The sequence below is a fragment of the Loxodonta africana genome, chromosome 12 (genome assembly GCF_030014295.1).
Source record: "Loxodonta africana isolate mLoxAfr1 chromosome 12, mLoxAfr1.hap2, whole genome shotgun sequence".
NCBI lineage: Eukaryota > Metazoa > Chordata > Mammalia > Proboscidea > Elephantidae > Loxodonta > Loxodonta africana.
The window spans coordinates 52,483,043-52,503,774 of NC_087353.1; the positions used below are offsets into that span (position 1 = coordinate 52,483,043).

The window sequence follows — 20,732 nt, forward strand, 5'->3', positions numbered from 1 at the left end:
AATGAACAATGGCATCCTTCATATTGGTTCCATAACTTATTAGTTATCAACAGTTGGCTCCACAACTTATTAGCTGTGCGGTCTTAAACATTTACTTGGTCTCTCAGAGCAAGGAATGGGCACAGCTATGTCCAATAAAACTTTATTAACAAAAATAGGCAGCAGTTTAGATTTGGCCTACAGGTCATAGTTTGTACATCTCAGAGACTGATGTTAGTTCTTTTTAAAAGATCATTATTTTTATAATAAATCATTCTTAAATCTCAGAGTTGAAGGTTCCTCAAAAATAAAATGGAGAGTTAGTACTCCTCCTGTCTACTACCCCAGAAGTTGTGAGAACCTTATGAGGAAAGGAGCATAAATGTATGCGAAAGCTGTAAAGCAAGGTACAAATACAAGGCAGAATTGCATTGTATTCTTTTATCGTTGTTGGGTGCCATGGAATCGATTCCAACTTCTTTACTCCAGTATATTCGCCGTCAACATTAACTCACGAAAGTCAAACATAAAGAAAATGGTAATTATATTGGTGAAGTATAGCTACAAACTATAATATTATAAACTATTCGATCTGTTAAAAATACTCAACATAAGACCACCAATGATTAATCAGTAAAAATCCTTGCAATAGCTCCAATGAAATTGGCTCTCAAGGGAACTCCCCCAACTCACATTAATTACTCTGACTTATTTGATATGTTCCCAGCATTTGTCTGATATGTGTTAGTCTCATATCTTTAGTTACATAGTAAAACTTTTTGTAAAGCTTTAAAGTTCAAACTATGTGCTCTCTACCCTATGATAGCAAAAGTTCAACTGAGCCACTCAATTTTCAGTTTTGCTGATTCAACTTTTTGGAGTTTTGTAATTAGTTATATTCCATTATTACTGATCATCAATTAGCTCAAAATGTTGCTAAGATGCTGAAGAAGGCAGAATTTAATGATAACTTGAGGTTGGTAGGATACTAAATTTCTCTCTTGTTAATAATTAAAGTAGATAACTTAGGTTTTTTTTATTTATAGCTTCCAGAAATATCTGACTCATTCCTGTGCACTGCCCTGTCAGCTAATCATAAGTGGGTCAGGATCTGACTTATGCCATTGTGTTTTATTTTCCACTTATACCTTCAACTGAAGCCATTAAATGCAGCCCAACCAAAGATTAAAGCAAGTGAAATGGGCATTGTGTGTCTTCTCTGAAACTTTCCACTCTGCCAAATGCTTTGATTCATAAATATATAAAGGATGAAAGGAAGTAAAATTTCAATTTACCTGTTTCAATTTCCCAGATGTAAACAGAGTCATCTGCACAACCAACAATTAAAAAATTCTCAGCCGGGTGCCATTTTATCATCCTCACAGGGAAAATATGCTTCCGGGCATGTAGGAGACAACTCTTCCCCTCAAGCTGCAGGAGAGCCACTGAATGGTCACTGCATACACAGCAAATTATCTGATCAACTCTTAGCTGTGGGCAAAAAAACAAAATAAAACAAACGAACTAAAAACAAACAGTCTTGTGTAAGTAAGTAGTTAAATGCTTTCTTCATGATTAAATCTGATTTTTCTCCTAGTGATAGCAAACATTTCTTTTTAAACCCCCATTTACGAAACAGTACCTCTGCTTTCTATAGCAGGTCTCCACATAAAACTCTACCAAGGAGCTTTAAACATTGAATAGCTTTAAACGACGTATTTGGAAGGTCAAGAGATACAAGTAAATGGAGGATTTCAGGTTGGATCTACTTATAAATGAAGGACTTGACCATCATCAAATTCAGGCAAGGAGACAGACATGGGAAATAATGCAGAATAAAATAAACCCCGTAACTAATCTGTTGCCACAAAAGGAAGCTATTTACAGACACAAGCTTAGGCTCAAGGGTATCATGAGCTGATATTTTCCACTTAGAATCTCAAAATGTGATTTGGTACTGTTCCCAGAACTACACACATTCTATTCAAACAGAAAACTCAGTATAGACACAATCTAAAAGAGGTAAGCATTAGATAGTTTCAACTGAATGTATAGCCTCAAAGACACAAGGATCAAAAATAGGCTCACAGGAGGATCCTTAAGAAACTTTTAAAGTAGTCAGCATGTGGTTACCTTAAACACAGTTTAGGACAACGACCTTTGGTGTTGGATACTGCTGAGACTAATCTGAGAGAAATTCACAGGGCAGCTCTGTGCCCCACCATGAAAGACATCTGCCAGTCAGCCCATGACTTGGGGAGGGGGTTGCAGTAGTGTCTCTTCTACTCCCTATTTCTCTTTCTAACCACCTTACCATGTTGATGCTTCTATTTTCCCTAAGGCTCAAAGCCACAACTTCAGTTGCTGTTTAAACCATCTGTTGAGGTTCCTTGAGACTCTCCCAGAACTAATCATTAACCTCTCTGTGTGAGGCACTGGAGAACATGTTATTTTCAACAACCATTTTTAAGAAGACTGCAGAAAAACTGAGAAAAATCACAAAATGACAGCTGGAGCCTAGACTTGTAAAATGGGTCAGATATCATTGCCTTCCCAACCATACTAATCTCTTAGAGAACCTACTCAACCCACAGATTCTAAAACAAGCAGTCTAATGTGCTTCAGAGGCCTTATACACACACACACACACACACACACACACACAGGAACACAAATCCTATGGCCAGAAATAGACATATACTAGCGACCCATACTAGGTCAATCAGGTTCTATTTCCTAGGAATTTAAAATTGTGAAGCTAAAAGAAGTTATAGAAAGAAGCAATAGAATGGGGCAATCACAGAGGAGCAGATACTTTTGGGATGGGGTGGGGGGAAACCAAAGAATAACCTGGGTTTCCAAACTTATAGTTCATGTTCTACTAGGCCCCTGCTGTACTGCTTTGTCTTGGATCTAAAGAATTGCATGTCATATACTCTTTCAATAACTTCCCTTTTTATTCGACTTAGTTTAAATGGGTTTCGATCTTTATAGTTAAATCATCTATGACTGAGCATAAGTAAGGAGGAGGTGGGCAGGCAGGGAGGGGAGTAGAAAGAGTGCCTACTAGTGCCTAGTCCAGGTCAGAAGGGGAGCTGACTTACACTAGTTTCCAGGAGCTTGAAGAAAAAAAGTGATAAAGAAAAAAAAAAAGGAGGGAATCTCAGGAACAAAGGACATATCAAAGTATCCCAAACCATGTCATTCAATTTTTTTTTAAGTGTCACTTAGCCTTGTTTCACTGTTTTATCTTTTGTGTTGCATAAAGGTGCTTTTGCTATGTTGTACTGTGAAAATATGGCTTTAAGTTTTCTGAGTTGACTTTGGAGCTGATCTTTTATAATATTACTATGAAGAAATAATTTTTGCAAGCCAATTAACTAACTTATAAGCCCATTTTTCATATGTTAACAATGTGCCTTCATTACAAAGGAAACTCAAGAGTTGGTCATTCATAATTTAACAAAGGTATCAGCTCTACTTGGAAACCCTGGTGGCGTACTGATTAAGCGCTATGGCTGCTAACCAAGAGGTTGGCAGTTCGAATCTGCCAGGCGCTCCTTGGAAACTCTATGGAGCAGTTCTACTCTGTCCTATAGGGTCACTATAAGTCGGAATTGACTTGATGGCAGTGGGTTTGGTTTTGGTTTGGTTATCAGCTCTGCTTGGTGCTGAATTTGATAGTTCATGGGAAAACTATACCTAAAAGTATTTCATTTTTCCCAGTAAAATGTAGATGCACATAAATTTGGTAATGGTTGTTATTTGTTAAATAAATTAAAGAGCAAATAGAAATCAATTTAAGAAAAGAAAACGTAAGTATCAATATTATTAGAAGAGGAAATAGTGAAGGCAAAAGCTAATTTTTGATTTATAGATTTGGTATTGTTTGAATTGGTTTTATATTGAGTACCTATTACTTTTATAATAAGAAGATAATTTCATTAAAAATTAAGATACAGAACCAGAAAAAAATGTAAGTACTTAAAGAGAGATAATTAAGTGGCCTTTGTAAAACCAAGAATTGACAAAATCTCTGCTTCAGTACCAAATTATTTGTAACAGATTGCATATATAGATTAGCAAGGAATATCCAAAAATCACCCAGTTGTATTATATATACATAGAACACTTTTTTGTGTGTGGGAATATGGGTTACTTTTTCTTGTTTACTAAACTTTCTGTACTGTTAGATAACTTTCAGATTGCTGTGCTATGTTTCACTTTTTGTCTTAACTTACTCTGAAATTCTCTGGTGACATAAAAAGACTTGTTACTGGACCAGCTTCCAAACAGAATTTATGCAGAATTTGTTCAGCAAAGATATCCCACAAGATGACACATGAGTCCTGGTCCCCAGACAACATCCAACTTTGGTCTAATTTTGATGAGAGACCATGGGGATACAGTAATGAAGTAACACTTTGGTAATGGCCTTTAAGAACTCTGTGATAGACGGAATCTGGAAAACAAGAAACATCAGATAATAAAAAAATTATCTTTGTTTCAGAAATAGCTTTGAGATTTCCTTTTATATAATTTTACTATATAAAAAAAATTTCATATAATCATAGCTATACACTTGACTGAGAAAATTAATGACAGCTCTTGGATCATAGCAAAAGCCAAAGGCTTCATCGTAAGATAGATCATGTTTTTGATGAAGTTCTAAAGCTGGTTGTTCAAAGTCTATTAATTATTTGAGGACATTAGCAAGTTACCAATTCCAGTGCCATGAAATAGCAAACCCTGTTGTAAAAGAGTAAATAATTCATATATTTTGCTGCCGTGAATATAAGCTCAGAATATTACTAAAAACTGATATCCTTTAAATTAGCATGACCAAGTCTAGTATTAAAGAAAAGCAAACTTTCACAGAAAGTTTTTGCTTTGCAAGTTGTTAAAGATTACCTAGTTTTACCCCTTGGTTTCACAAGTTAGTATCTGAAGGTTCAGAGAGGTTAAGTGACTTGTACCCAAGTGTGAAAAAGCACAGTGTAATGTTTAAGAGCATAGCTTTGGTGTTACAGAAATGCAGCTTTATATTTGTGGTTCTATCACTTACTAAGTAAGTCACTCTAAGCAAGTTGCTTTAAACACAGGTACTGAATCTGAAAATTTGGGATAGTAACAGTACTTAACTCACACAAGCCATTTTATGGAATAAATAAGATAATGTCCATAATTTCCTTAGCACTGTGTCAGGCACTTGGCAGGCACACAGATATTTTACGCTATAACTGTACTAGAACACAGATCTGACAGTTGGTTTACTACTCTTTCATTAACTACGCTGCTTCTTCCTTTGCATTAGCTTAACCTAAAAAAACTGGTGAGGGGTATTGACCAAAAACTCTCTTTGTTCAAAATAAAAATGAATCTCAAAGCATCATTATTATACTTTAGTTACTTCCATTCCATCAGGCACATCCTCTCTTTGTATCCCCTAGCAAACCATGAGGAATGCTAATTCATATGGGAGAAGTCAAATGTAGGTTTCTACTTGTTTTCTGGATACAGATCTATCAGGCTAGATTAAAAAATGCTAAGATCGAAGCTTTTTCAATAACTTTTAACAGCAGCCATTTAGCTCTATACAAGTAAACTCCCTCTCCTCGGTTCATTGCCATTCATTCCCCTACTTCAGTCATTAAGTCAGTAACATTTAGTTAAGTAGCCAAAGTAAGCTGGGAACAATAGTAGGGATGTTATTTTCAATTGAGATTTTGTACTGACCCCTTAAAAATCTTCTAGTCTAATAAGACCCACACAATATTTTCTATACTTCCTAAAATCTCAATCACCTCCTCTGTTTCCTTCCCCCTTACAGAACATAATTTACTGCACAATGATCTTTCTTTAATAGACATTAGCTCGTGCAATGTACACAGATGTATACAACTACATACATATGTCATTAACAAAGAAATACAAATTAAAACAGGAAGATACTCTTTTTCTCATGATTGGTAAAGATTAAAATGTCTAATAGCACACAAAGTCAGCAAATGTATGGAGAAAATGGTATTCTCATAGGCTGATGGTGGCATGCATGTATATGGATGTAAGCTCTTTGGAGAACATTTTAGACTTATTTTCAAAATTTTCAAAATTAAAAATGATCCAGTAATTCTACTCCTGGGAATTAATAATAAAGATATAACCACATACATGTGCAAAGATAGTCAATTATGTATTTTTATGGTAGTCAATGACTAGAAAAACCTAAACATCCATTAATAGAAAATTTTGAAATTTAAATTTTGATTATCATCACACATTTTAAAAGAGCATATAAATAATGTGCTCCAAGATATTAAGATTTTTTAAGGATGTTTAGGCAGATGTGTAGAGTATGCTCCTATTTATGTAATATAGTTAAAAGAATGCACACTGCTATACTGCTATGTGCTTGTATATGCATAGAAAATGTCAAGAAGGGTATATAGAAACTATTATTAGCAGTCACCTTTAGTGAAGAGGGCTGGATAATCAAAGAAGAAAAGAAACTTATTTTTCATTGTATAATCTGCTTAACTTTATTTAAAAAACTTATATGTATGTTTTACTTTAAAATTAAAATGTATACAAATTTATCAGTGAATGTTTAAGCCTCTGCGATCTTCTTTAGTACAGCTTGTTGAAGTTGAAGCTTAGATAAATCAAATAAATAAATAGAGTCAAATAAAATTCAATGACCTTTTAATAAAGAACCACTCTCTAGGAGTCTTGCTTTGGCGGCATCCAAAGCTTGTGTAATGAAAATTCTCCCATCTTCACAGCCACATATTAGTTGATTAAGACTTGGAATATACTCTGATGAAGTGACTATTGCAGTTCCAGCCCCATCTTTAAACCCAGAAAGATGATCGATAATACTCTGTGACATGGTATGATGCTTATCAAAATTATCTTGAAGGGTCCAGGTGGTACTTATTGGTATCACTAAAACAAAAAAAAGAAAATTTAATCAATTCAACATAGATACGGAAATTATCAAGGTGCCATTCCTTAGAGACTCTTTTGCCATCCTAAGAGTGTGCTATAAGCAGAAGAGTTCTCTTGCCACCCACTGTGTTCACTCAAAATTCGACTGCATTGGTCCTCTGTCCTTCAGAGGCCCAGAAGAATAGGTACGCATTAATTCATTCATCTTAGACTGAGGTCAACTGAGAAATGTTTGCAGTGATGTGAAATGATAGATCAATATAATGAGTATTCTATTTGCTTTAGCATGTTAACAGGGAAAACTGAGTATCTCTTAGTTGGGTGAGGGAAGTAGAAGAAATTTACTGTTCAAGGGTTAAGAATTTGAATATCTCAAAATCATACCAAGCCTCCAAGAGTACTGAATATCATCTTACATAGCTGATCACTCAAACATGTGAACTGGGCCTCAGGTAGGCTCAAAAAGTGAAAGAGGCTTGGTATCCAGGAATGAAGAAGACAAGTTAAAGCCAACCTGCCTCTGTATGAAAAGGATTCACTGACCTTCAGGAGGTATGCCACAATGACTGACAACCTCAACTCCAAAGCCTAGACTAGCACCAAAAGTTGTCAGAAACTTCTATGGTTCTAGCTACAAACAAGGTTGGCTAGAAGCTTACTTCTGCTGCTGGGAGGCAGAACAAACACGAGAATCCCTAGAGTCATCATCAAGCAGCCTCAATAGTGAGCATGGTATAATTTTTTAACTTAAAACTGAAGTTGTAAGAAGGTCTATTATGAACAATTTAGAAAAGATGTGGGACAAGAACACTAAAAGTTATACCAGTAAACTTGTTAAACAGCACAAATTTGTGCTTAGAAATTCAAGTACTGAGGAAAATGGGGATCCTGTTTCTGCTGTACCCCTAGACAACAGAGATGTATTACTGATTTTGGAATAAGGGGAAAAGAACCATCACAAGGTTCCTGAATTTGAAGTACACATTCTTCACAATAATGACTACTTTAATGATTTCAGTTTTGTCATTTAAGAAAAATTAAAATAAATAAATGCTAAATCATATGGACAATTGCCAACTGTTTTAGTGCCACATTTATATTTGCATTTGCAGTTACAAGAAGCTGTAATAATTCCAATAGAGGAAAGGGTTGAAAAGGGGTTGCTGTTGTTGTTAGGTGCCATCGAGCCATTATCGACTCACAGCAAACCCATGTGACAGAGTAGCACTAACCCACAGGGTTTTCTTGGCTGTAATCTTTCCAGGAGCAAATCACCAGGTGTTTCTCCTATGGGCTCCAACCGCTAACCTTTGAGTTAGCAGCCAAGGGCTTAACTGTTTGGATCACCAGGGCCTTTGGAAAAGGGTACAGGGCATATATAAACATGACAATTCAAAAATATGAATATGATGTATCAGCCTATCCCATATTTATATTGCCAGCATTCATTTCTTTCAATGAAACATCACTCGTTATGTTAAACTGATGTCAGTTTGAACTATATTGATTGTACTTACTATTACATAAAATCTATCAGAATCATGTTTATACTTATTTTTATATTTGCATATTTTAGGGAACATACTAAAAATAATTAAATTTGTAGTGGTACCCGAGAAAATTTTTGTTTGTAGCTATATTATGTAATTTAGAAAAACACTAAATTCATTGTAAATTAATTCTCAGTAGACATGTGATTAGAAACAGAAACTGTCTCACCTCTAGGAGAACCATCAGACTTCGAAATGGGAACATCAGGGATGCGCCACAAAGTAATTCTTCCTGAGACTTCTCCAGAGAAAAGCACCTTATAAAAAGGCTCTTTCCTTTCATTTACGTAGCCCATAACAAAGGGAAGGCTCTGGTCAGAAACAAAGAGTTAACTTTTATGTAGGAAAAATATCTAACTATAAAATAGAGATACCCACAATTTTTAAATGGAAAAACAAGATTTCATAGCTAAACAATTGAATCTTTTCAATTTATTTGCCACTGTTTCAAAAATTTCAACTAAATTAAATGAAATAATCACTGATTTAGGACCAAAAACCTCTTTATATAGCAAGTAGCAAAGTCATTAGCTAGACTTCAAACCATTATGAAGAACATCTAACTATGCATGTAGTATACATACTGCTAGGCACTTCACATTTTTAGTTCAATAATCCTGTGAAGTTGGTATTATCATTGTCTTCATTTTATACATGAGTAAACCAAGAGAGGAAAGGTTGATTTGTCTAAGGTGATAGATACAGATATATAAAAAAAAAAATTTTTTTTTTTTATATAAAACTAAAAAAAAAATTTTTTTTTTTTTTTTTATATAAAACTAAAAAAAAATTTTTTTTTTTTTATATAGAGTCCATTAATTCTGACTTAAGAGCCCCTGGCTTAAGAGCCCCTGGCTTAAGAACCGCTGTCTTAATTCTGATTTAAGAGCCCCAAATCCAGTAATTCTGACTTAAGAACACCTGTCTTCTGACTCTACTGCTCACAAAGAGGGCCTGATTTCTTTAAGGTCCATTTCAGTTTTAAAGATGCATTACCAAACTCTGGGGCCAAACTGCTTGGATTCAAATCCTTTGGTATTAACCTCTCTGAACATCAGTTTCAAAACAAGGTCATGGTGGAAACTGAAGTAGATGAGGTAGTCTGTATGTTTGGTAATAAAAAAGGCCTCGGTAGAAGTTAGCTATGCTCATTGTCATTGCCATTACTCTCAGTTGATGTACTCAAACATCTTATCACCACGGCTCAGGCTGTTTCTACCCCAGCTACTCCCACCTCAGCACTTAGTCTTATTTCTTACCTAAGACTCTGGTAAACCCAGTTTCTCATCTCAACAGCCAGGATCCCTGGCACAGGCCTCAGCAATCACTAGCTGTGATGCAAAGCTATGGCAGTCCCCATAAAGCTGGCAAAGAAAGGGGGAGCCCTCATTCCTGCTACTAGAACTCCATCAGCAGATATGTTCCCAGCATCACAAATTACAACTGTGGGAACACTGAAATTTTATTCTATGTAGTTTCCTCTCTAGTTCTATTGATCATCTGAAAACACCCTTATAGACCCTTACTCATATGAATTCTGATTTTTCTCTGAAAACTAGGTCATGTTAGTACTACAGGTTTACAGAACATTTTTTAAAACTCAATATATCTATCACACTCATCTCCCACCCCACCACCGTGACTTTATTTGCTCCTAACCGCAAGAGAGAATAAGTCGTCTTATAGTGAATACTAATGATGTTTTTAATAAGAAAAATAATGTCTGGCTTTTGCTTCCTGCATGGATAAAGGGCAAGGGTCTATAAAGATGGGTAAATCAACTTCCTTCAGTTTCAGATTATTCATATTTCAGTAGCTTACAGGCACTTCCCACATTGAAGATACAGAGGCAGCTGTGGTTGTCTAAGCATTACTGGTAGATGACACATAAATTTATGTCTACGCATTTTGTGAAACAAAGCAAGATTAGTATTTTTTTAAGTTGATTTTTTTTATTGGTGTGCTTTCTTCTAGAGCAAAATGGAGCTATAAAGGAAGAAAGGGTAGGTTTTTCTAAAAAATAACCCAAAAATTCTTTCTGAGTAAACCACAATATTGCTTTTGTGATCAAACTCCCTGTTAGAAATCATGATATTTGTTTTAACAAGGAATTTTATTTAGAACAATAGCTAAATACATGTGAAAATTATCTCAATACATGTCTAAGTTAAAAAATTAAAAAAAAAAAGGCAGGACACAAACCCATTTCATAACGCTTGAAAAAAGGAATAGATGCATTCAAATGTTAACAGCGTTCTGTCAAACCATCTATCAAAAGGGTCAGTGAAAAAATTATGTGTGTATATATGCATGTGTGTATATGTATATATATATACTCACACACACATATATTTATATTTAGAGAGATAGAAAGCAAATGTGGAAAAAACTCAACACTTGGTAAATCTAAGAGTATATATGTGAACATTGTACTACTGCATCTTTTCTAAGTATTTGAAAACTTTCCAATTACAATATATTAAAAAAATATTCACAGTAAACATGGTATGGTGTTGAGATTAGGATTTTTAATTCCTCTTTTGTACTTGTCAACAGTTATAGTTTTCAATAAAATGCATTGTTTAGTTCACCAGACATAAAAATGAGATTTTTAAAGACAGTTTTCTCTTCAGTAGCCATTAACAATTAGATTTGATTTTCTCATTAACAACTTGATGCAATGCTTCAATTTTTCACGCCTGACTCTTACAAAGCAACATTTATTTAAGAAATCAAGTGAAACAGCTTTGAGGCAGTCACTCTATTCCTACATTACCTTATTTTCTTGCACAGAAGTAGAGCAGAGTAAATGAGGATAAATGGTCTCTTTAAGTACTCTTCCATCAGCAGGGTATATGCTTTCTGAAAGCCCACTGTATGGCAAAAATAAAAAGCAAAGTTTAGAACTTTGGGGTTCTTTATTCATTTTTGTTTTTTGTTTTTCTCCGACTTTCAAAAGCCAGATGGTACCATTCAAGTTTCTAAACTCTAGTTAGAAATTTTTGGGTAATAATTACAAGTGACTTTTTGAAAACCCAGAACCAGCTGTAAAAGCTATACATGGTTAGTCTCATTCCTTCATCCCCTGCTGTTTTATACAAAGGATGAAGCCTACCAAGCCCAGAATAAATCTTCTAGTGCCAAAGCTGTTTTGTTCTGGTTTTTGATCATGGGCAGTATGCAGGGATTTTTCCATAATAAACCTTCCCAAGTTCATTTTCTACCTGAATGTTTTGTATGCCGCTCCCATCTGAGCCCACCTGTTCAGCAGCTGATAGATATAACTGTGACCATCGTCTGTCCAGATGATAATTCTGTAAGCAGCAAGCACCTCCCCACCAGCAAAGAACTGCCCACTTCTACTAACTTCAGTCCACAGGAGAGAAAAATCACAATAATCATAAACCTAAAACAAAAGTTAGTGATGTACATTAGCAAAAGCTTACAATCTAATACTCCAATGAGATAGAAGAAAAATCATACTTACAAACCTATTTATTTAGATAACATTATTCAAAAGGCAACAAATTAAGTTTAACAGGGCACAGTGTTCTCATATAGCAAGATGATATTTCACTAGTACTTATTTTTCCACATTTATCCTATGGTAGGTTTTAGTGGATAAACTATATAAGGCTAAATCACTTTAGAATGTGCCCATTAAGTAGAGGTCTAAAAATCCCCAAATTTCCATACAGTTTTATTCTTTTCCATATAGGCAGTCCAAGTTTAACACTTGAAAATTTATTACACAAAACATTTATATAACAGAAATTCTTTGTTACCCCGATGTTATCACCATACAAGTAAGACAATATAGTTTTGTACCTGACCCAGTTATATGAAACAATGAAGAAAAAAGGATGCTACTAAATGATGGTAACTTGTTGTTAGGTGCCATTGAGTCCGTTCCAACTCATAGTAACCCTGTGTACAACAGAACGAAAAACTGCCTGGTCCTGCGCCATCCACACAGTTGTTATGCTTGAGCCCCTTGTTGTAGATACTGTGTCAATCCATCTCACTGAAGGTCTTCTTTTCTGCTGACCCTGTACTTTACCAAGCATGATGTCCTTCTCCAGGGATTGATCCATCCTGATAACACGTCCAAAGTATGTGAGACATAGTCTCACCATTCCTTGCTTCTAAGGAGCATTCTGGTTGTACTTGCTCCGAGACAGATTTGTTCATTCTTTTGGCAGTCCATGGTATATTCTTTGCCAACATCACAATTCAAAGGTATCAATTCATCTTCAGTCTTCCTTATTCATCCTGCAGCTTTCCATGCATATGAGGCAACTGAAAACACCATGGCTTGGGTCAGGCATACCTTATTCTTCAAGGTGACTTCGCTACTTTTTAACACTTTAAAGAGATCTTTTGCAGCAGATTTGCCCAATGCAATGCGTTGTATGATTTCTTGACTGCTGCTTCCAAGAGTGTTGATTGTGGACCCAAGTAAAATGAAATTCTTAACAACTTCAAACTTTTCTCCATTTATGATGATGTTGCCTATTGGTCCAGTTATGAGGATTTTTGTTTTCTTTATGTTGAGGTATAATCCATACTGAAGGCTGTGGTCTTTGAAATTCATCAGTAAATGCTTCAAGTTCTCTTCACTTTCAGCAAGGTTATTCATGAGTTGTTCTCTAATGCAGAAGCCATGTTCTTCTTCACATAGCCCTGATTCTCAGATTATTTGCTCAGCGTATAGACTGAATAAGTATGGTGAAAGGATACATCTGATGTACACTTTTCCTGACTTTAAACCATGCAGTATCCCCTTGTTCTGTTTGAACAACTACCTCTTACTCTATGTGCAGGTTCCTCATGAGCACATTTAAGTATTCTAGAATTCCCATTCTTTGCAATGTTATCCATAATTTGTTATGATACACACAATCAAATGCCTTTGTATAGTTAATAAAACCCAAGTAAACACCTTTCTGGTATTCTCTGCTTTCAGCCATGATCCATCTGACATCAGCAATGATCTCCCTGGTCCTATGTCCCCTTCTGAATCCAACTTGAATTTCTGGCAGTTCCCTGTCGATGTACTGCTGCTGTAGCTGCTTTTGAATGGCCTTCAGAAAAATTTTACTTGCGTGTGATATTAATGATACTGTTCCATAATTTCTGCATTCAGTTGGATCACCTTTCTTAGGAATATGCATAAATATTGACATCTTTCAGTCAGTTGGCCAAGTAGCTGTCTTCCAGATTTCCTAGCATAGAAAAGTGAGCACTGCCAGCTGCATCCATTTGTTGACTCAAAATATTGAGCTTTTCTGTAGTCTCTTTCCACAGATGTAGTCAATTTTATTCCTGTGTGTTCCATCTGATTAGGTCCATGTGTATAGACGCTATCTATGTTGTTGAAAAAAGGTATTTACAATGAAGAAGTCACTGGTCTTGTAGAATTCTATCATGTGACCTTTGGCATCATTTCGATCACCAAGGCCATATTTTCCAACTACTGATCCTATTTCTTTGCTTCCAACTTTCAAATTTCAATCACAGGTAATTATCAAAGCATCCTGATTGCATGCTTGATCAATTTCAGACTGCAGAAGTTGGCAAAAATCTTCAATTTCTTCATCTTTGGCCTTAGTGCTTGCTGCGTAAATTTGAATAATAATCTTATTAACTGGTCTTCCTTATAAGGGCATACATATTATCCTCTCACTGACAGTGCTGTACTTCAGGATAGATCTGGAAATGTTCTTTTTGATGACAGATGCAATGCCATTCCTCTTCAAGCTATCATTCCCAGCACAGTAGACCATTTGATTGTCCACATCATTAACGTCAACTCTACTTTGAGGAGGCAGCTCTTCCTCGGTCATGTTTTGAGTGCCTTTCAACATCAGGGGCTCATCTTCTGACACTATATCAGACAGTGTTCTGCTGCTATTCATAAGATTTTTCACTGGCTAATTATTTTCATAAGTAGACCACCAGGTCCTTCTTCCAAGTCTGTTTTAGTCTGGAAGCTCAGCTGAAACCTGTCCACCTTGAGTGACCCTGCTGGTATTTGAATAGCAGTGGCATAGCTTCCAGCATCACAGCAACATGGAAACCCCCACAGTACAACAAACTGACAGACACGTCGGGGGAAGAAGAATTGGTAGTTGGAAATCATGGCCTTGGGAATAGAAAGGATGCTGGAGATCACATGATTGAGTTTTGCAAAACCAACAACTTCTTCATCGTAAATACCTTTTTCAACAACATAAATGGTGACTGTATACTTGGACCTCACCAGATGGAATATACAGGAATCAAATCAACTGGAAAGAGACAATGGAAAAGCTCAATATCATCAGTCGGAACAAGGCCAGGGGCCGACTAGGGAACAGACCACCATTTGCTCCTGTGGAAGTTCAAGTTGAGGTAGAAGAAAATTCGAACAAGTCCACGAGAGCCAAAGTACAACCTCGAGTATATCCCACCTGGATTTAGAGACCACCTCAAGAATAGATTTGATGGACTGAACACTAATGAATGAAGACCAGATCAGTTGTGAAATGACATCAAGGACATTATACATGAAGAAAGCAAAAGGTCATTAAAAAGACAGGAAAGAAAGAAAAGACCAAGATGGATATCAGAGAAGACTCTGAAACTTGCTTTTGAACATCAAATAGCTAAAGCGAAAGGAAGAAATGATGAAGCAAAACAGCTGAAGATTTCAAAGGGCAGCCTGAGACGATGAAGTATTATAATGAAATGTGCAAAGATCTAGAGACAGAAAACCAGAAGGGAAGAACATGCTCAGCATTTCTCAAACTGAAAGGACTGAAGAAAAAATTCAAGCCTCAAGTTGCAATATTGAAGGATTCCATGGGCAAAATATTAACAATGCAGGAAGTATCAAAAGAAGATGCAAGGAATACACAGAGTCACTGTACCAAAAAGAATTGGTCGACGTTCAACCATTTTAGGAGGTAGCATATGATCAGGAACTGATGGTACTAAAAGAAGAGGTCCAAGCTACACTGAAGGCATTGGCAAAAAACAAGCCTCCAGGAACTTATGGAACATCTGTTGAGATATTTTAACAAACGGATGCAGCATTGGAAGCTTTCACTCCTCTATGCCGAGAAATTTGGAAGACAGCTACCTGGCCAACCAACTGGAAGAGATCCAAATCTGTACCCATCCCAAACAAAGGAGATCCAACAGAATGTGGCCATTTTCAAGCAGTATCAGTAATATCGTTAGTATTATAATATCATTAGTATTACACACAAGTAAAATTGTACTGTAGATCATTCAAAAGCAATTACAGCAGTACATTGACAGGGAACTGCCAGAAATTCAAGCTGGATTCAGAAGAGAACGTAGAACGAGGGATATCACCGTTGATGTCAGATGGATCATGGCTGAAAGCAGAGAATACCAGAAAGGCGTTTACCTGTGTTTTATTGACTATGTAAAGGCATTCGACTTGCGCATAACATAATATAGATAACATTTCAAAGAATGGGAATTCCAGAACACTTCAGTGTGTTCATGAAGAACCTGTACTTACACCAAGAGGCAGTTGTCTGAACTGGAAATACTATGTGGTTTAAAGTCAGGAAAGGTGTGTGTCAGGGTTGTATCATTTCACTATACTTATTCAATCTACATGCTCAGCACATAATTCGAAAAGGTGGACTATATGAAGAATGAGGTATCAGGACCCGAGGAAGACTCATTAACAACCTGTGATACGCAGATGACACAAATTTACTTGTTAAAAGCAAAGAGAACTTGAAGCACTTATTGATGAAGATCAAAGACCACAGCCTTCAGTATGGATTACACCTCAACATAAAGAAAACAAAAATCCTCATAACTGGATCAATAGGCAACATCGTGATAAACAGAGAAAAGATAGAAGCTGTCAAGGATTTCATTTTACTTGGATTTACAATCAACACCCATGGAAGCAGCAGTCAAGAAATCAAGTGATAGTTTGCATTGGGCAAATCTGCTGCAAAAGATCTTTTTTAACTGTTAAAAAGCAAAGATGTCACTTTGAGGACTAAGGTACTCCTGACCCAAGCCATGGTGTTTTCAATTGCCTCATATGCATGTGAAAGCTGGACAATGGATAAGGAAAACTGAAGGAAGAGTCAATGTCTTTGAATTATCATGTTGGTGAAGAATATTGAATATGCCATGGGCTGCCTAAACAATGAACAAATTTGTCTTGGAGGAAGTACATCCAGAATGCTCATTAGAAGCAAGGATGTCGATACTTTATCTCCCATACTCTGGGCATGTTATCAGGAGGGACCAGTCCCTGGAGAAGGACATCATGCTTGGTAGAGGATCAGAAAAAAAGAGGAAGACCCTTAAAGAGATGAACTGACGCAGTGGCTGCAACAATGGGCTCAAACACAGCAGCAATTGTGAGAATGGCACAGACCACGCAGTTGCACATTGGGCTGCCATGAGCTGGAATCGACTTAATGGCACCTTCATTTTGAAATGAAGGTAGCAACTCTTGAATACAATTTAGGGATAAATGCTCATTATTATTATTATGGTTTCATATTAGTCAAGTTAGGATATACTACTAAATATACTAGGAATCAGAGCCAAAACCAAACCCAGTGCTGCTGAGTCGATTCCAACTCATAGCGACCCTATAGGACAGAGTAGAACTGCCCCCTAGAGTTTCCAAGGAGTGCCTGGCGGATTCGAACTGCCGACCCTTTGGTTAGCAGCTGTAGCACTTAACCACTATGCCACCAGGGTTTCCATCCTAGGAATCAGAACAGCTGAATGCAGGGAGTGGAAAACTGGTAAAAGCCAGTCATAAAAGTCAGAAGTCATTCATGTTTTGATAAAAACAGTATAAAGAGTTTGATCATATTTAAATCATATTCTTACAATTTTTGCACCACAAAAGAAAACAAATTACATTTATATACCACTGGTATTTATTATGTTATTCCATTATACCTTCCAACATTCAGAAAATACCACCAGTAGAAGTCTCTCTGTATATGGGCAAAATCGTATTGTCTGGCAGTTCAGGGAGTCCAGAGATTTGTATTCTTTTTCATAGACATCTTGCCTTTCCTTCAAAAGAAATGAAAACATTTTACTAGTTACTACTAATATCTCTATCATCATGAGAAGATGTGCTCCGTTGCCACTCAAGTAGATCCAACCATTATTAAAATGAAAAGTACTCTAGTTTCCTTTTAAGTTTTCTGAACTAAGAAGTTCTTTTGCAAAAGAAGCTGAGAGCAGGAGACCTACTTGGATTCAAGGCATCATTATAGACAACCATTCAACAAACATTGTGTGGGAAGATTATGCTAGATGCTGAGAATGTAAAGGTAAGAACAAGTTACTGATTTTGAGACACAGAAGAAAGATAAAAATGTAAAATAAAATTAAAAAAAAAAAACCTTCTAATATCTTAATTGATTCCCTGGTGGTGCAGTGGTTAAGAGCTCAGCTGCTAACCAAAAGGTTGGCAGCTGCTCCTTGGAAATCCTATGAGGCAGTTGTACTCTGTCCTATAGGGTCACTATGAGTTGGAATCCATTCAACAGTAACAGGTAATATCTTAATTGCTGAAACAGAAAAACGAACAAAGTGCTTTGGAAAGACAGAAGAGTAGCCCACAGAGAAAATACAGAATATTCCTGATAAGTTTTTGATAATGCTGGGTGGGCCTTTATTGGGCTTAGTATCCCAACACAGTTCCTTGGCTTCCTTAACCAAGGAATTCCTAAGGAGAGCCAGAGCTCCCTCAAACCAAAACCAACCAAACCCAGTGCCGTTGAGTCGATTCCCATTCATAGCGACCCTACAGGACACAGCAGAACTGCCCCATAGAGTTTCCAAGGAGTGCCTGGCAGATTCGAACTGCCGACCCTTTGGTTAGCAGCTGTAGCACTTAACCACTATGCCACCAGGGTTTCCTGAGCTCCCTCGGACAGCCTAAATAATTTTGCCACTAGTACAAATACTATGGCTGTTTGTTTTCCTTCATCTCAACTTGCAGCCTGTTGTGAGGGAGCAAGCAAATATGCCACACTTCCAATCGGTGACCTCCAGCTGTTGCCGTTGTTACTTGCAGTCAGGTTGATCCCAACTCATGGCAACCCCGTATGTGCAGAGGAGAGTTTTCAAGGCTGTAACTTTTTGGAAGCAGATCACCAGGCATGTACTCTGAGGCACCTCTGGGTGGGTTCAAACCACCAACCTTTCAGCAAGTAGTCAAGTGCTTAACCATTTGTGCCAGCCTCAGTCCTTGACCTCCTCATAGCCATCTTCCTGCCACTGCCCCTACACACCCCAAAGGAAAAGGGTCTTCTGCTGTGAGGGACAGAGAGATATTCTTCTAGGATAGTTTTTTAAAATTAAAAATGTAATCAATTTGTGTGTGTGTAGATAAAATCATTTGTATATGAACAGAGAAATGGTTGGAAGAATATCATCCCATTGTTACCAACGCCCTCCTCTGGGAAGAGGGATAGGGGAATATATATATGGAGGTAAAATTTATTCACTTCTATATTATTTGAACATTTAACAATGAACATATAATACCTTCATAATTTTAAAATTTCACTTAAAAAGATAAAAAAAAATTTCAAAAAGAGTAGAGTTTCACAAGCTAACCTGAATGTTGTTAAAAGATGAAGAGAGATCCCAGACTTTGAGCTCACCAGCTACAGATACTACCAAGAGAGAATCTTCTGTAAATAGAACAAAGGTCACATATGAGCAGATTGCAGCTATAATTGGTTCCTGTAAAGATCATTTCATAGTCATTTAAGGACTATGCAGGACAGTGTAGGTGGGAAATTATTCAGTCTTGTTTTATTGAAAAAAAACTAAACATTTTAGATAATGCTCCAAATTTGCTTTAAAATTTCAAATTGATTTCCATGTAAAAGGAGAGCATGACTAAAAGCAGAACCATATTGGAAGGCATCATACTGGAAATATTACACCTTCCTATTTCAGAAATAATTAAGGATCCAGCCTTCTCTTTTTCTATATTTGCTTATTACAAAAACTAAATTATCTTCATGTTTACATCCAGAAGATACAGCAGGATGAAACTTCTAAGAGTCCTGCTATTCTACAACAAACTGTTCCTCATCACTCTTAAAATGTACCAGGCAGTACTGGATAGTGCTCTCCTTTCCACTTGACCTTCCCCTCTTGTTGACTTTCCAATGACTTGGACCACTGGTATTTGTGTTCTCAGTTGATCTGGGTTAGACAGCTATTCTCACTACTAGGTAAACATAAAGAAGCATCTTTAACTTTTGACCAATGACAACAAATGCTTCAAAAGTGGTTATTTTTATATACAATTTCTTAGTGTTCTACAATACCTAATTATTACCTTGAATTCTCACGGAGTGAACAATGCACATGCAGTTGATCCAATCAGGAGACTGAGATGATGTGAAAGTATGAACAAGAGCCAAAGATTTAGCATCAATTATGAGGACATCCTGGTATTCTCCACAACACAGAAGCCAGCCTTCTCCTGTCATCCGGAATGAGCAATGGTAATACTATGCAAATAGAAATCAAAAGCAAAAACATTGACTTAATTTTGGCTGTACTGAAGACTTCTCTGGATTTTAGTTTTATCATTCATTCATTTAAGATACTGGATAGAACAGCAACTAAAACTTTCTTTAGTTCAATTCTTCTACTCAAAACGTGTTGATTTTGTATTTATTCTCACTTTACTTCATCATTTTTCTGAAGAGCTGGAGACCTTGTGGAAAGAAGAAATCTTATGCCAAATTATGAAAAGCTCACAAGTATTATGTCGTTTCTGGTGTGCTATACAGAACTAAGAAACAACAACAAGACTCAGATTCCTTAACCCAGCAACACTGCTACATTTGGCAAATAAATAAAAGTGTTTGGCAAGCACTTAAGGAATTAATCCTGCCAAATAAGTTTTGAGAATGGCTTTTATTGAAAATCAAGTAAAACAGTCTACATTTAATGAGCTCTCTCACTGTGAAGAGCTTATTCCCAGAAAAACAAAATGGAGTTTGTGAATGTAGCAATGCAAGTGATCAGCTCTAAAAGCAAAGATTAAAATAAAAACAAAAAACTGTCAGTGCTTTGGAATCCATCTACCAAAAGCCAAAATCTGTTTTAAATATTGGGACATGATTACAAAGGTTATGGTTAGGCCTTTTGTTCTCTTTCCGTAAATAAGAAATTCAGAAATTAAGAACCTATCATCCAAAAGCAGATTAAAAT

The 20,732-nt window shown here is 36.4% G+C and overlaps 1 protein-coding gene across 4 annotated transcripts in view; it reads right to left on the bottom strand.

The window, feature by feature from the left end:
* Window positions 1-20,732, bottom strand: part of WDR72 (WD repeat domain 72) — a 617,996-nt gene that overhangs the window by 460,033 nt on the left and 137,231 nt on the right. For all 4 annotated transcript variants that reach the window (XM_023539510.2, XM_064295252.1, XM_064295254.1 and 1 more), the window contains 9 exons: window positions 19,849-20,023; window positions 19,113-19,189; window positions 17,436-17,555; window positions 11,738-11,883; window positions 11,254-11,350; window positions 8,647-8,788; window positions 6,679-6,924; window positions 4,221-4,441; window positions 1,275-1,470 (listed from right to left, as the gene is read on the bottom strand). In XM_023539510.2, the coding sequence (XP_023395278.2) occupies window positions 1,275-1,470; window positions 4,221-4,441; window positions 6,679-6,924; window positions 8,647-8,788; window positions 11,254-11,350; window positions 11,738-11,883; window positions 17,436-17,555; window positions 19,113-19,189; window positions 19,849-20,023 (1,420 nt within the window). The remainder of the gene's footprint in view (window positions 1-1,274; window positions 1,471-4,220; window positions 4,442-6,678; window positions 6,925-8,646; window positions 8,789-11,253; window positions 11,351-11,737; window positions 11,884-17,435; window positions 17,556-19,112; window positions 19,190-19,848; window positions 20,024-20,732) is intronic.